The following is a 16,376-nucleotide window of genomic DNA, read 5'->3' on the forward strand; positions in this document are numbered from 1 at the left end:
TTTTTCAGAGCACTTATCAACCATTAGACTTTTTCCCCCACCATAGCACGCGTTGTAGCGTGGAGCAATTTTGTTTAGTTTTTCCCTTAGTTGTAGCGGTCTTAAACATATTAAAAAAATGTCAAGATTCATACCACAACTATTTACAGAAACTATTACACTGGATGACGGAGTTGACATGTTAAGGCTGTGACTGCCGAGACTTCAATATTGTTTGTTTAAAATATTAAAAGAGTATTACTTCCTGGACAATGTTTCCTACTGTGAGATCCACAATGAGTAAGGAGGTGCGCCCATGACACTGCCTGAATTATTAATTTATTTATTCAGAATTATTTTTAAAAATCCTGACGGAGTTGAAGCAAAGTGTGGACTGTTAACCATTTTTTTAATGGAAAATATAATTCAAGGTTTACTTTTTGTATCGTTTGATATCTTAAAGATCTCCGCCTATTAATGTAACTGTGTATTTTTTTTTTAATTTGTTGCATTTCTAAACACTTTGTTTGGCACTTTTACATTGTGGCATGCTGACGGATTATATTACACGCATTTTCAAGTAAAGAGTGTGCTTGTAAAATAATACTAAAGAAAGTATTTAAAAGTATAAGCAATTATATCCTCCGTATACAAATCTCCTTTAGATGTAACATTTTAAGTATTTTTACTTACTTTTTAACAAATATATGGCTTTTGTGTTTAGGACATGTGTTGTCCCTTATCTCAAGAGTCAGTGAAACTACTTCATGAAAAATTGTAAAAGTAATTGTCATGAAACTGGTTAAATGTGTTCTGGGGATTTAAAGGGCTGGTTCACCCAAAAATGAAGAGTCCCATGATTTACTCACCCTTGTCCTCCGTATATGACATTCTTCTTTCAGATGAATACAATCTGAGTTATATATAAAAAATGTCCTGGCTCTTCCAAGCTATGGCAGTGAATGGCTGTTTTTGTTTTGAAGTCAAAAAGTGCATCTATCCATCATAAAAATGCTCTACATGGGGGGTTAATAAAGGCCTTCTGAAGCGAATCGATGTTTGTGTGAGAAAAATATCCATATTTAAAACTTAAACTGTAATATCTACGCGCATTAACAAAAGACTTGTGTATGCTGTGTCATACACTAGAACAAGTCTCTCGTGAACGCGCGTACGACAGTTAGCGGAAGTTAGAGATTATAGTTTGTAAAGTTTTAAATATATTAAGATTTTTCTTACACAAACGCATGGCTTCGCTTCAGAAGACCTTTATTAACCCCCTGGGGCCGTGTGGAGCACTGCACTTATGATCGATAGATGCACTTTTATTGACTTCAAAACAGAAACAGCCATTCAACGTCATTATAAAGCTTGGAAGAGCCAGGACATGTACGATTGTATTTGTCTGAAAGAAGAAAAATGTCATATACACCTAGGATGGCTTGAGGGTGAGTGAATCATGGGATTCTTTTCCTTTTTGGGTGAAAACCTTTTGACATCTTTAAGCATTTCCCCCAAATTATTAAAACAAAAGAAATATAAAAGAACCACTTCAACAATTTTATTCGCATTTTCGAAATTGTATTTGCATCTTCCCTAAAGTAGCCTGTTTTTACCGAGATAGCCCATCATCGCACATAATGCATCAAAACTCTCAATTCCAATGTCAAGCGCGCGCGGCATGCTCACATGCATCATTCAAACCTCAAATACTGACTAGGCTGATTGACAGGCACTGGGTTTTGTGCACAGCCAGTGCGTTTGTCATCATTAGTCATGAATTAGTTCTGCTTTCAGTTTGATATTAGCCTACTGAGAAAAGTGAGACGATCGCGATAAAACGCAGATTTGCTGCGCAGCTCATTTGCGCTCTCAACGCCTCACGGTTTCTCTTCCTTTGTCGTTTGCGTTTTGAGGTGTTCGCAGATCTGGGAGTTGCTGACTAAAGAAACAGAAAGTGAAGTGAAGCTGCTGTTAGACTGGAGAACAGAGAGACGCATCTCCACTCCGCTTGGATACAGAAGATCAACGCGGATAAACGTGTTTGAGGATGGAGGTATGATTTTGTTTTATGTATCTATTACTTTTTGCACCGGGGTCCTGATTTTTTTTCTTCTTTTTTTTTCAACTGCGTAATTGAAATAAAATACTAACAGCCTAAAAATCCATGTCGCTGTATGGTATTCCAATTGACTTGATAACAGTAAGAAATTAAATCAAATGCCTGTCACGTGCGTTCGTATTGACATTTAAGCAATAATATAATTTCCTAGCAGCACTGTTATGAATAGTAATACTAATCATTTGTTGTAATAGTTGGCTATACTTTCTGTAATATGTATGACATTTCAAACTGCATGTGCTTTAATGACCTGTCAAGCTTTGTTTACAACAATGTTTGTTCATTTCAATACTTATTATTATAAGTATTATAGAGTTATTATAATGTCTTGCCTTTTACCGTTTTACTCTTAAGTTATGGACAGTTAGAGGGTTGTTGCTTATTCATAAGACTCCCTCTGACTTCACCCTCCTGGAATTTTTTCTTTATTTACTTATTTTAATTTTTTTGTTCAGAGATAAAAAATAAAACAATGCTAGGAAATTAACGAAAGTTTGTTTTTAGGTTAGACCTTAATAATTTAATTTGGACCCAGATGTTCTCCGAAATGTGTTTAACGGTAAATCTCAGTTAGTTCACGGTGGTTGAAGTGAGCTGAGCAGATAAACTAACAGGCACATGCTGGCAAAATGACTGCTCAGACTGTTTTAACCCCAAATTACCAGTGAGGAAGGAAGGGCTGTCTGCAGAGTATCTCCCTCTGTCTGTGAAAAAGCACAAGCTTTGATTTTCCTCTTAGCCACAAGCATTAAAGTTCCTCACGTGGCACGTGAAGTTGGGTTGTTACTTCTGCAAGTGTAATCAAAGAGCATTCAACTCTTTTCTTGGAGTTCATCTTAAGGCTGGTAAAAGGGATGTGAAAAGAGGAGGTACTCCTGAGGTACTACTTTCTTATCCACAGAAAATACATGCATTCAGTCGAAAGCTTTTACTCACTCAAATGGTATCATAATCGTAAGAAAGGCTTTTTATAAAAAGGACTGGTAAGTATGTATATGTGTATATATATATATATATATATATATATATATATATATATATATATATATATATATATATATATATATATAATATTTACACTCACCTTAAGGATTATTAGGAACACCATACTAATACTGTGTTTGACCCCCTTTCGCCTTCAGAACTGCTTTAATTCTACGTGGCATTGATTCAACAAGCTGCTGAAAGCATTCTTTAGAAATGTTGGCCCATATTGATAGGATAGCATCTTGCAGTTGATGGAGATTTGTGGGATGCACATCCAGGGCACGAAGCTCCCGTTCCACCACATCCCAAAGATGCTCTATTGGGTTGAGATCTGGTGACTGTGGGGGCCATTTTAGTACAGTGAACTCATTGTCATGTTCAAGAAACCAATTTGAAATGATTTGAGCTTTGTGACATGGTGCATTATCCTGCTGGAAGTAGTCATCAGAGGATGGGTACATGGTGGTCATAAAGGGATGGACATGGTCAGAAACAATGCTCAGGTAGGCCGTGGCATTTAAGCGATGCCCGATTGGCACTAAGGGGCCTAAAGTGTGCCAAGAAAACATCCCCCACACCATTACACCACCACCACCAGCCTGCACAGTGATAACAAGGCATGATGGATCCTTGTTCTCATTCTGTTTACGCCAAATTCTGACTCTACCATCTGAATGTCTCAACAGAAATCGAGACTCATCAGACCAGGCAACATTTTTCCAGTCTTTAACTGTCCAATTTTGGTTAGCTTGTGCAAATTGTAGCCTCTTTTTCCTATTTGTAGTAGAGATTAGTGGTACCCGGTGGGGTCTTCTGCTGTTGTAACCCATCCGCCTCAAGGTTTTGCGTGTTGTGGCTTCACAAATGCTTTGCTGAATACCTCAGTTGTAACGAGTGGTTATTTCAGTCAAAGTTGCTCTTCTATCAGCTTGAATCAGTCGGCCAATTCTCCTCTGACCTCGAGCATCAACAAGGCAATTTTGCCCACAGGACTGCCTCATACTGGATGTTTTCAACCTAGGCTCATTGGAAATACGTGACTCTGCCTACATTTTTGCAAAACCTGAATTATGTACCTCCAGGTACGTTTACCTGCACTTACCGGCGCTAAGTGGTAATATTTTTTCTCCATTCCAACATGACATCATGACTGATCTCAGAGAATTAATATTTATAGCCTAATTTTACATTTTGGAGTAACTAATGCCGCTCCTACCCTAAACCTACCAACTCTCAACAATATCAAACACGTAACAGGCAAATAAATGTACAGTCACATGTATTTATTACAAAAACTGACCAAAAAACTGTATAAAAGTATTAACTCATGTTTCATTCCAAGTCTTCTGAAATCATACGATATCTTCATGTGAAGAACAGAGATGATCTTGATGTTTTAGTCGTTAAAATGATGATTGCGCTCCTTTGCGAACAGAACACACACGCACTCGTTCATTCATGTTTCTAATTCAAATGATACACAACAAGTTGAATGACGCGATCGGTCACGAGACACACGAGAGCCAATGGCATTTTACAATCAAAGCTGACGTAATGACGCAATTGGTCACGAGACACACGACAGCCGATGCTGTCAAAGCTGACGTGACGTTTCTTCCGGCGGTTATATTTGAAATTTATTATTAATCTTTGGCGGATGGAGTCGACGTTCTGATCACTTGGGGATTTTCTTCACACATATTAATCGTTTGGCCTCGGAACACTTGGGATACTTTCTGAATAAATTGTGCCTGCAGTCGTATCTACCTGTTATATCCTGTTTTTTATAATACACAAATGGGTAGGTTTAGGGAAGAGTTTGAGTCACGCTTTCAAAATGTGTCTGAATATGTGTGTGTGTCCACAAGGTAAATGGATTTATAAACATACTAAATTGTTTTTTTGAAAATGTAAAAATGCAGAATGTTTCTTGTGATGGGTAGGTTTAGGGGCTGTGTGTGTGTGATGGGTAGGTTTAGGGGCTGTGTGTGTGTGATGGGTAGGTTTAGGGGCTGTGTGTGTGTGTTGGGTAGGTTTAGGGTCTGTGTGTGTGTGATGGGTAGGTTTAGGGGCTGTGTGTGTGTGATGGGTAGGTTTAGGGGCTGTGTGTGTGTGATGGGTAGGTTTAGGGGCTGTGTGTGTGTGTTGGGTAGGTTTAGGGTCTGTGTGTGTGTGATGGGTAGGTTTAGGGGCTGTGTGTGTGTGATGGGTAGGTTTAGGGGCTGTGTGTGTGTGATGGGTAGGTTTAGGGGCTGTGTGTGTGTGTTGGGTAGGTTTAGGGTCTGTGTGTGTGTGATGGGTAGGTTTAGGGGCTGTGTGTGTGTGATGGGTAGGTTTAGGGTCTGTGTGTGTGTGATGGGTAGGTTTAGGGGCTGTGTGTGTGTGTTGGGTAGGTTTAGGGGCTGTGTGTGTGTGTTGGGTAGGTTTAGGGGCTGTGTGTGTGTGATGGGTAGGTTTAGGGGCTGTGTGTGTGTGATGGGTAGGTTTAGGGGCTGTGTGTGCGTGTGATGGGTAGGTTTAGGGGCTGTGTGTGCGTGTGATGGGTAGGTTTAGGGGCTGTGTGTGTGTGATGGGTAGGTTTAGGGGCTGTGTGTGCGTGATGGGTAGGTTTAGGGGCTGTGTGTGCGTGTGATGGGTAGGTTTAGGGGCTGTGTGTGTGTGATGGGTAGGTTTAGGGGCTGTGTGTGTGTGATGGGTAGGTTTAGGGGCTGTGTGTGTGTGATGGGTAGGTTTAGGGGCTGTGTGTGTGTGATGGGTAGGTTTAGGGGCTGTGTGTGTGTAATGGGTAGGTTTAGGGGCTGTGTGTGTGTGATGGGTAGGTTTAGGGGCTGTGTGTGTGTTGGGTAGGTTTAGGGGCTGTGTGTGTGTGATGGGTAGGTTTAGGGGCTGTGTGTGCGTGTGATGGGTAGGTTTAGGGGCTGTGTGTGTGTGATGGGTAGGTTTAGGGGCTGTGTGTGTGTGTTGGGTAGGTTTAGGGGCTGTGTGTGTGTGATGGGTAGGTTTAGGGGCTGTGTGTGCGTGTGATGGGTAGGTTTAGGGGCTGTGTGTGTGTGATGGGTAGGTTTAGGGGCTATGTGTGTGTGATGGGTAGGTTTAGGGGCTGTGTGTGTGTGATGGGTAGGTTTAGGGGCTGTGTGTGTGTGTTAGGTAGGTTTAGGGGCTGTGTGTGTGTGTTGGGTAGGTTTAGGGGCTGTGTGTGTGTGATGGGTAGGTTTAGGGGCTGTGTGTGTGTGTGATGGGTAGGTTTAGGGGCTGTGTGTGCGTGTGATGGGTAGGTTTAGGGGCTGTGTGTGCGTGTGATGGGTAGGTTTAGGGGCTGTGTGTGTGTGATGGGTAGGTTTAGGGGCTGTGTGTGTGTGATGGGTAGGTTTAGGGGCTGTGTGTGTGTGATGGGTAGGTTTAGGGGCTGTGTGTGTGTGATGGGTAGGTTTAGGGGCTGTGTGTGCGTGTGATGGGTAGGTTTAGGGGCTGTGTGTGTGTGATGGGTAGGTTTAGGGGCTGTGTGTGTGTGATGGGTAGGTTTAGGGGCTGTATGTGTGTGATGGGTAGGTTTAGGGGCTGTGTGTGTGTGATGGGTAGGTTTAGGGGCTGTGTGTGTGTGTTGGGTAGGTTTAGGGGCTGTGTGTGTGTGATGGGTAGGTATAGAGGTAGGGGCAGTGTAGGTAGAATGAAACAGTGTTGATAAACACGCTAAAAAGCGATTTTGCGTCTTTATAGCACGCCAAAATGGCAAACGAATTGGCGTGTTATACACACGCCATTTCATGAGATCAGTCTGTGAATGGAGAAAAAATATTGCCACTTTGCGCCTCCGGTGGACGTTTCACCCAAAACAACACATTCTCACACCCAACTCGTCACATATGGATGCTTGACCCGGACCCCTTGTCGTCACTTTTTTAACGAACTGGGCGTACCTTCATCGTCAATTTTCGACGCGCTGGGTGCTCCATTCATTTCAATGAGAAACCTTTGGCGTCTGGGTTGGATGTTTTTCCCTTTTCACACCATTCTTTGTAAACCCTAGCAAAGGTTGTGTGTGAAAATCCCAGTAACTGAGCAGATAGCTTTCTTATAATCCACACATGCAAAATTGATGCAATTGATTAATAATAATTAACATAATTCATTGTTTTACATATGATACAAGTATTTTATATTATTTAGGAATCTAGAACGTTTTCATTTTGACAATTTTATACTTTAAAGTCTAACTTTATATATAGAGAGGCTATTGTTTTCATTTCATCATGCTCTTAATGATTTATGTAATCTTTTTGAATGTCAGAAAGCCAGGTTTTTCCCAAATATCAGTCATCATTAGACCAGAACACATTTTATCAGAGAAAAGCTTGGTCCATAATTCATGATGTTCCAGATCTCTGCCTAAACCAACTAAATTGTGTTGACCCAAATAAACTGATTTATTTTGGATGAACTCAATTACATTTGTGTGTAAAAACTAACTAAAGGTAATTTTTTCTTTTAGTGTAGTTGTACCCTGTCTGAGCGAAGTCAGTAAGTTTTAGATTAAGATTAATATTTTCGGGAAAAAGAAAATCATCTCCGGGTCAAAATGACCCAAACACAAAAGAGGGGGCTAGAGAGGTTTTATTGTACAGCAGGTTTACTTTTCACATAATGTCATCCAATCCAATTTCAGATTTTGTGAAAGTTCTGTTACAAACACTAAATATTGCAATCCGAAAACCTTTGTTAGATTATATGTGCATTGCATGTAAGTTGAGCACATGTACTGTGTTTGGAACCAGAGAAAGCCACCGCTCTTATTACCATGCTTGTAGACAAATATATGTCGATTAGAGAATTTCACATCTAATTGCATTTTTGATGTGTGCTTGAGATTCACGCATCACTCTTGCAAAATGAAATAGGCTTCAGTCATGTTTCTATTAAACATGGTATAAATGCATTGATTAAAGTCTAGATATTACTTCCACCGACATTCATGGCCAGTGTTGAGGAAAGTTACTTTTGAAAGTAATGCATTATAACATTGCGTTACTCCTTAAAAAAGTAACTAATTGTGTTACTTAGTTACTTTATGGAAAGTAAAGCCTTACATTACTTTTGTGCTACGTTTTCTCACCTGGGCTTGCTTGTTTGTTTTTTAATAACAAAATTTTTATTTTTGGCAAATGTAAATGCCCTTTCACACCTGTAACTTTGTGTGTAACTTTTTTTAGTTTATTCTTAGCTAAAAACCCTTAGTTCTTTCAAAAATATGTATATTTACTTCTTTCAAGTAATAAAGTATTCTCATAAGTTTATAATATGCCATTGAAAATACATACGGGTGAGGGGTTCGAATGCCGGTCACCATGTTGCCCCTCCATCTTGAAAGTACATTAGCCAAAGAGGGACATTCCCATAAATTCAAGCTTCGCCTTTGGCGTTTTAACACTCGATGGCAGTCATGAACGAGGTCAAACTGGAAGCCATGTTAATCTTGGACTAAATCGGCCACCGTAGGAGTTAAAGCGAAATCATAATTGAGAGGAACAGAAACTATTATTCACTCGATGGTCATATACCTTTACACCGCTAGATGGGGGAAAATATCACACAGTGTAGCTTTAAGTCTCAGGCTGAAAAAAATGCAAATTCACACGTTTCCAGTAGTGGTCGCATCTCTTTCAACTGTGCTGTGCACCCATTCTGGATCAGAGAAAAATATGACTCAAAACGAGAAGAAAGTTCAAAACGAATTGCTTAAAAAAAAGAAAGAAAAAAAAGAAACAAATGTTTATCTAAAGTAGGATTTTTGTGTATTCGTATGGTTGAAATCTATAATCGAAGCTCAGCAGCAAAGACACTGGTTAATATAGTGAGATTAAATACATAAAGTATATCTGTGTTTTTAAATATATTTAATTATTGCAGGTTTGTGTAATATTCTGAGATTACATTTATTCATTTTGAGGAATAGGCCTACTGTAACTGCTAAGATGAGTAAATGCATGCTTACATTTACAATCCAGATTCCCAAAATTTGTGACACTGCATATTTTATTCACAATAAAATATAAATAACATATCACATGTTGAAAGTGAGACATTTTGAAATGTCATGCCAAATATTTGATTCATGAAATCAAAATATATCATTTCATGAGAGCTACACATTCCAAAAAAGTTGGGACAGGCAGCAATAAGAGGCCGGAAAAGTTAAATGTACATATAAGGAAAAGCTGGAGGAACAATTTGCAACTTAGTAGGTCAATTGGCAACATGACTGGGTATAAAATAAATAACTATTAGAGTCGCAGTGTCTCTCAGAAGTCAAGATGGGCAGAGGATCACCAATTCCCCCAATGCTAGTAAATATGCGAGGCTTCAGTGAACCATGTTGAGGAGATGCTGTGTGTTTACCACTGTGAAATCTTCTGCTTAAGTCATTGGGAAACAACACGATACCTTGATTGTCCTCATGCTGTAGTCATGCATCAGAGGGGTAAAAGGCATCACATATGCACAGTTTGGTGTTTGTGCTTCCATTGTTAATATTATTCTAAAATGTTTTGTGCTCCGAGTGTGTTCATTTTTAATGTCTGAAAAGTTTACATAGATGAGTGAGAGTTAGGGATGACAGAGAGAGGAGATACAGGCAGGATCATTCCCATGAGGAAAAGCTCTTTATGTAGCACAAGTGCAAACCAGGCAGCACTGTTGCACGCTATGGTATTTTCTCATATTTCATATTGCGTAAGAGCATGGGCACAGGCTGCTCCTACTGTAATTAAAAGTATAGGTTCATTATATAATCGTGCAATTAAAATCATGGACAAAAAAACGATTCGATATCATCACTGTGCTATTCTTAAGAAAAATAATTTAATGAGTTTTGATAGTTTTATTAATTTTAGTTTTTTAAAAGTATCGTATAAAGGTATTAATCATCCGTTAAGTACATTTGTGGAGAAACTGAACAGCAGTAGAGTTATGAGAAGTATACACACCATGATTGTAAAACTCCACACTGCAGGACTAGTTTTGGTCAGACAGCTTTTTCTGTTAGAAGCTCTGAGCTCTGGAATTTATTGCCACCTGATATAAAAACTATTCCTGACTTTAAAATGTTTTCTTCCAGACTTAAGACATGGTTAAAGATAAATCAGAATTGTACTCACTTATAATATTGTGATTATTTTGTGTATGTTTGGAAGTTATAGAGTATTATTGTTTGAGTTTTATTAATGTATGAATCAGTTTTTAGATACTTTTTTGTATTTATTGTTTTTGATCGATAAAGGCCCTTCTAGGGACAAGTGTTGCAAATTAGCCTTTGGCTATATACACTGGGATACAGACATCAGATTGTTTAGTTTAAATGATCTATGTTGGTGGTGGTATCTGTCCCGATCAAATAAATTATATATAAAAAAATCATATAAAGAGAAAAGCAAGAACATATGAGAAAAATGAGGAAAATCCCACATGCCATTATGCTTAGAGAGCAGGGAGTCCCCTCTGCTTGAATGGGGTTGGATCTTCATGTTGTGGAAGAAGGAAAGAGAACAGAGTGTAAATGAAGATGTAATAAAGTAGAGTTTGCCAAATATAAGGGCCACGTTATGTTAAGTAATATTTAGTAAGCCAACAGTATTACAAGTGCTATTGAAAGCTGCCACCGTTAGAGAATGTACACCGCCTCAAATACAGTTATTATGAGAACAGCTGTTAATTGCTATAAATATAGAGGGATGGAAGTTTAAAGAAACAGTTAATGAAAAACAAATCTGTGAAATTTATGGTAAACAAATATGGTGGCAACATTTAAGTTTTACAGATTTAACTTAAATTTACAGTAACATTTTTATATTTTTCATTAACTAATATAAGATGTATGTCAAGGTGTATCAAGGTTTGTATTCAGTTTATATTAAGGGAACTTACTGTTAACCGTTGACAAATCTGTATGACTTTCTTTCTTTGGTGGAACACAAAAGGAGCTGCCCTGTAGGCTTGCTACGATAGAAGGTGTTGACGATTTTACTGGTGTTTAGCCGTACCAGTTACAACACTTGCCAACCGTAACACCATTGTAACTTAGTTCACCAGACTGAGTCATCTGACCAATCAGAGCAGAGTAGACGAATCACAACAGACTGAGTCATCTGACCAATCAGAGCAGAGGAGACCAATCACAACAGACTGGGTCATCTGACCAATCAGAGCAGAGAAGACCAACCAATAGTAGAAGACTTTCAAAGTCATTTAATAGCATAATAAGGGCACTTAAAGTCACAAAACTTCAACTTTGAATAATAAACAGTTTTGAAGCTGTGGACATGTAATATATAAAGAATAAACATCCTGTCCAGCTTATCTTTACAATCATACAACTTGTCTTAATGCATTTAGCTTTGCTGTCAAACATTGGCTTTAATTCCTGTTGTCCAGCGTGTCAGTAATGCTCCCTCCTGTCAGGCCTCATGATGTGCTAGCTGTTTATCCCATTGCGTTGAGTGATGTAACACACAGAGAGCCTTTGTAAAAACACAAGCTGTGTGCCTGAAAGGCCGGCGAAGGTAGTGGAAAAGCGTGGCATTACAATGATGTCAAATTCAAACGCTCATGTTTTCCTGGACTGGCTGAGGGAGACTTGCATGTCTGTTCTCGTATTAACGAATATTACTCGAGTCTTAGCCCACAACACCACTCAACCAGAGAATCAGCCCAAATTACTTATAAATTAACTTCAAAATCCATTCTCTTTTCTTTACCTCATTTGAACATCTTTTCCGTTTGTGTGTGTGTGTTGTTGTTGTTGTTGTGTGTGTGTGTGTGTTCCATATTTTCCCTTTTACCCCTTCTAACCTCATGACCCCAATGGGTTTGAATCTTGGCTGAACTCTCAAAGGTGTGTGTCCATGAATTAGAGAAAATAGCATTATGTGCATCATGTGTCTACTGATAGTGTTCACTCTTTGACAAAGACTCTTTTTTTAACGAGTGCTCCACTGTGCAGGACATCATTGGTGTACCAAGAGGTCAGCTGTAAAATGTTCTAGCACATGATTAGGAGCCTTACGAAAATACTGTGGTGGTGCAAGATATCCAATGGTGTGGAGTTTGCATGGTCCTCAAAGATAAGTCAAAGAAGGGTCTACCACCCCTTACGAAAGGAAAATATATTATATATTCATGCAATATATTGCAAAATATACAAATGATTGCCGCTTTCAATATATTGCAATATATTGGAAAATATTAATATTAAATCCCATATATGTGAATATACAGGGAGTTAAGAATTATTAGGCAAGTTGTATTTTTGAGGATTAATTTTATTATTGAACAACAACCATGTTCTCAATGAACACAAAAAACTCATTAATATCAAAGCTGAATATTTTTGGAAGTTTTAGTTTTTAGTTTTAGCTATTTTAGGGGGATATCTGTGTGTGCAGGTGACTATTACTGTGCATAATTATTAGGCAACTTAACAAAAAACAAATTTATACCCATTTCAATTATTTATTTTTACCAGTGAAACCAATATAACATCTCAACATTCACAAATATACATTTCTGACATTCAAAAACCAAACAAAAACAAATCAGTGACCAATATAGCCACCTTTCTTTGCAAGGACACTCAAAAGCCTGCCATCCATGGATTCTGTCAGTGTTTTGATCTTTTCACCATCAACATTGCGTGCAGCAGCAACCACAGCCTCCCAGACACTGTTCAGAGAGGTGTACTGTTTTCCCTCCTTGTAAATCGCACATTTGATGATGGACCACAGGTTCTCAATGGGGTTCAGATCAGGTGAACAAGGAGGCCATATCATTAGATTTTCTTCTTTTATACCCTTTCTGGCCAGCCACGCTGTGGAGTACTTGGACGCATGTGATGGAGCATTGTCCTGCATGAAAATCATGTTTTTCTTGAAGGATGCAGACTTCTTCCTGTACCACTGCTTGAAGAAGGTGTCTTCCAGAAACTGACAGTAGGACTAGGAGTTGAGCTTGACTCCATCCTCAACCCGAAAAGGCCCCACAAGCTCATCTTTGATGATACCAGCCCAAACCAGTACTCCACCTCCACCTTGCTGGCGTCTGAGTCGGACTGGAGCTCTCTGCCCTTTACCAATCCAGCCACGGGCCCATCCATCTGGCCCATCAAGACTCACTCTCATTTCATCAGTCCATAAAACCTTAGAAAAATCAGTCTTGAGATATTTCTTGGCCCAGTCTTGACGTTTCAGCTTGTGTGTCTTGTTCAGTGGTGGTCGACTTTCTGCCTTTCTTACCTTGGCCATGTCTCTGAGTATTGCACACCTTGTGTTTTTGGGCACTCCAGTGATGTTGCAGCTCTGAAATATGGCCAAACTGGTGGCAAGTGGCATCTTGGCAGCTGCACGCTTGACTTTTCTCAGTTCACGGGCAGTTATTTTGCGCCTTAGTTTTTCCACACGCTTCTTTCTTAGCTTTCTTAGTTTTTCCACACGACCCTGTTGACTATTTTGAATGAAACGCTTGATTGTTCGATGATTAAAAGGATGATCCTGCCAAAGGAAAGGAAGTTGCCTGATAATTATGCACACCTGATATAGGGTGTTGATGTCATTAGACCACACCCCTTCTCATTACAGAGATGCACATCACCTAATATGCTTAATTGGTAGTAGGCTTTCCAGCCTATACAGCTTGGAGTAAGACAACATGCATAATGAGGATGATGTGGTCAAAATACTAATTTGCCTAATAATTCTGCACTCCCTGTATTGCATGATATTTTCAAATATTTCGCAATATATTTTTGTTTCGTAAGGGACGGTACTTTTTAAGCAGGGATGTAAAACCCGGGGGGAAAGTGTCCATTTTGTACTCAAATTCAACTCAATGGAAGTTTCTCAGCTGGCTAACTGGAACTTGCTAACTAGTTAAACCTTTGGCAAAACAAAAAGATACTGGAAAATGGGGAAAAAGTGGCAAAATCACTGTAATCCATTGCCTGGAGTGGTTTGCTATAATACTGTAATTGTAATGCATTGTCTGGGTATTTTACGAAACCAGGCAATTTTGGTTTTTCTATGATATCCTCTTGCACCAATTAAAGCCCTTCCAAAGGAAGATGATAACGTGAGAGATGACAGGTGTTGTGTCTGGTGCTCTGACGCAGCTCTCAGCTCATCAGAGTGGTTTTGCTGTTGGATTTGGTTGCTTGTTTTGCCATAACAATAGGAAATAATAGGAAAACCTTTAAGTTTTTTAGTCTATGTATTGGTGCATTAAAAACCCACCTATGTGAAAAGTACTTGCAGATAATAAAATATTAATGAAATAAAAGGGCACTTAAGTTAACTTCAAGACAGTACTATGTTGATCATGATTATTATGTATGCTGACTGTTTCTTAATGCAATTAAAGGGTTAATTCACCCAAAAATGAAATTGATGTCATTAATGACTCGTAAGACCTCCGTTCATCTTCAGAACACAGTTTCTACAGACATTGTAGAACAAAGGTGAATTGCACTTATTCAGTCATCAAAGATTCAATTATTGTTGTGCAGCAAAACATATACCTGCACTGTTACACACCTCGGGTCGTTAGCGACCATACAAATTTATAATAAAAATAATAATGGGAAAACAGGTATTCTTTTATAATTATACACATTTTTCTTGTTGTACAGTTTATAATGATGAATCCGTAGTGTTTAATATGGAGTCAGCCTGCAGCTATAACAGCTAAAACTCTTCTGGGAAGGCTTTCCACGAGGTTTAGGAGTGTGTTTATGGGAATTTTTATACTAATGTTATAGAAGAGCATTTGTGAGGTCAGGCACTGATGTTGGATGAGAAGGCCTTGCTCAGCATGTGCTGACCCCGCTCTGTGATTTTACATGGCCTACCACTTCGTGGCTAAGTTGCTGTTGTCCCCAATTGCTTCCACTTTGTTATAATACCACTAACAGTTGACCGTGGAATATTTAGTCATGAGGACATGTCATGAATGGACTTATTGCACAGGTGTCAACCTATCACAGTACCACACTTGAATTCACTGAGCTCCTGAGAGAGACCCATTCTTTCACTAATGCTTGTAGAAGCGTCTGCATGCCGAGGTTCTTGATGTTATACACCTGTGGCCATGGAAGTGATTAGAACACCTGAATTAAATGATTTGGAGGCGTGTCCCAATACTTTTGGCAATATAGTTTATATGAATTATAATATATTTATGGTATTTACATATTACATATTTAGTAATAACTATACATTGTTGCATAATTACCTGCAACTTATCCTAACCCTATATGTAGTTGATTTTTATTACACATTACGCAAATGCAATTACACTATAACACGGACACCTCAAGATAAACAAGATATTTTAATCTATCATGCTTAATTCAGCTTCATAATGCAAAACTGTAATTCTTTTCATAAGTGCGATTAATATGCTAATCTAAAGAAGATACAATTTTAGATGATTTAAAGGTGCCCTAAAATGATTTTAAACAATATTTTAAATTGTTCTCTGATTTCTAAATAGAGGGTATGTTAGCCTGACAAGCCAGACCCACATCCAGATACAAACACAAGATACAAGATACAAAGTGGAATAACAAACTTGTAGCCAATCAGCAGGTAAGGGCCTCTGGTGAGACGAGAGGCTCAGTGTGTCATTATTCAAAACACGAGTCACACGGGACGGACATTAGCCAAGATAGAACTAATATATGCTGCTTTTGCTTGAATATGCTCGTGTGCCATGTTCGCTTGTTTGTCCATTTGTGATCGTATTGTGGCTCACTTCAGCGATGATAAAGACCCGTTCATTTCCACACCGTATGGAGCATCTAAATCCCCTCAGTGTTTCAAGCGTCAGACTCAGGTCACAAAATGTGTCTAAGATACTATACTCCTAATATATGTTTGTTTCCTCTTTTCATCTTTATAACCCATCCGGTCATAATTGTAATATGTTGTTAGCTGGACTATCAAGCTTGTATACTAACGTTATCGAGTTGTTCATAAGAACTGTTTGTGTTTTTGTGATCGCTATAACTCTAATCTTGTCGTAACTGTAATGTGTTGTTAGCTGGACTATCAAGCTTGTGTTCTATCGCGTTGTTCATGAGAACAGTTTGTGTTTTGTGATCGCCATTACTCTAATCTGGTCATAATTGTAATATGTCGTTAGTTGGTAGTGCTCGTGTACTATAGAGTTGTTCATGAGAACTGTTTGTGTTTCTGTGATCGCCATAACTCTAATCTGGTCATAATTGTAGCTGGACTGTCGGCTCGTG

The 16,376-nt window shown here is 38.8% G+C and overlaps 1 protein-coding gene across 3 annotated transcripts in view; it reads left to right on the top strand.

Moving 5' to 3' along the window:
- The first annotated feature begins 1,736 nt into the window (after positions 1-1,736).
- The window catches only part of zgc:153184 (uncharacterized protein LOC751652 homolog), a 38,817-nt gene continuing 24,177 nt past the window's right edge, over positions 1,737-16,376 (top strand). The window contains exon 1 of one of the 3 annotated variants that reach the window (XM_067450183.1): positions 1,737-2,035. In XM_067450183.1, the coding sequence (XP_067306284.1) occupies positions 2,030-2,035 (6 nt within the window). In that variant the 5' untranslated portion in view covers positions 1,737-2,029. The remainder of the gene's footprint in view (positions 2,036-16,376) is intronic. The other 2 variants (XM_067450185.1, XM_067450184.1) reach the window with 2 other exon arrangements.

The sequence above is a fragment of the Pseudorasbora parva genome, chromosome 8 (assembly GCF_024679245.1).
Source record: "Pseudorasbora parva isolate DD20220531a chromosome 8, ASM2467924v1, whole genome shotgun sequence".
NCBI lineage: Eukaryota > Metazoa > Chordata > Actinopteri > Cypriniformes > Gobionidae > Pseudorasbora > Pseudorasbora parva.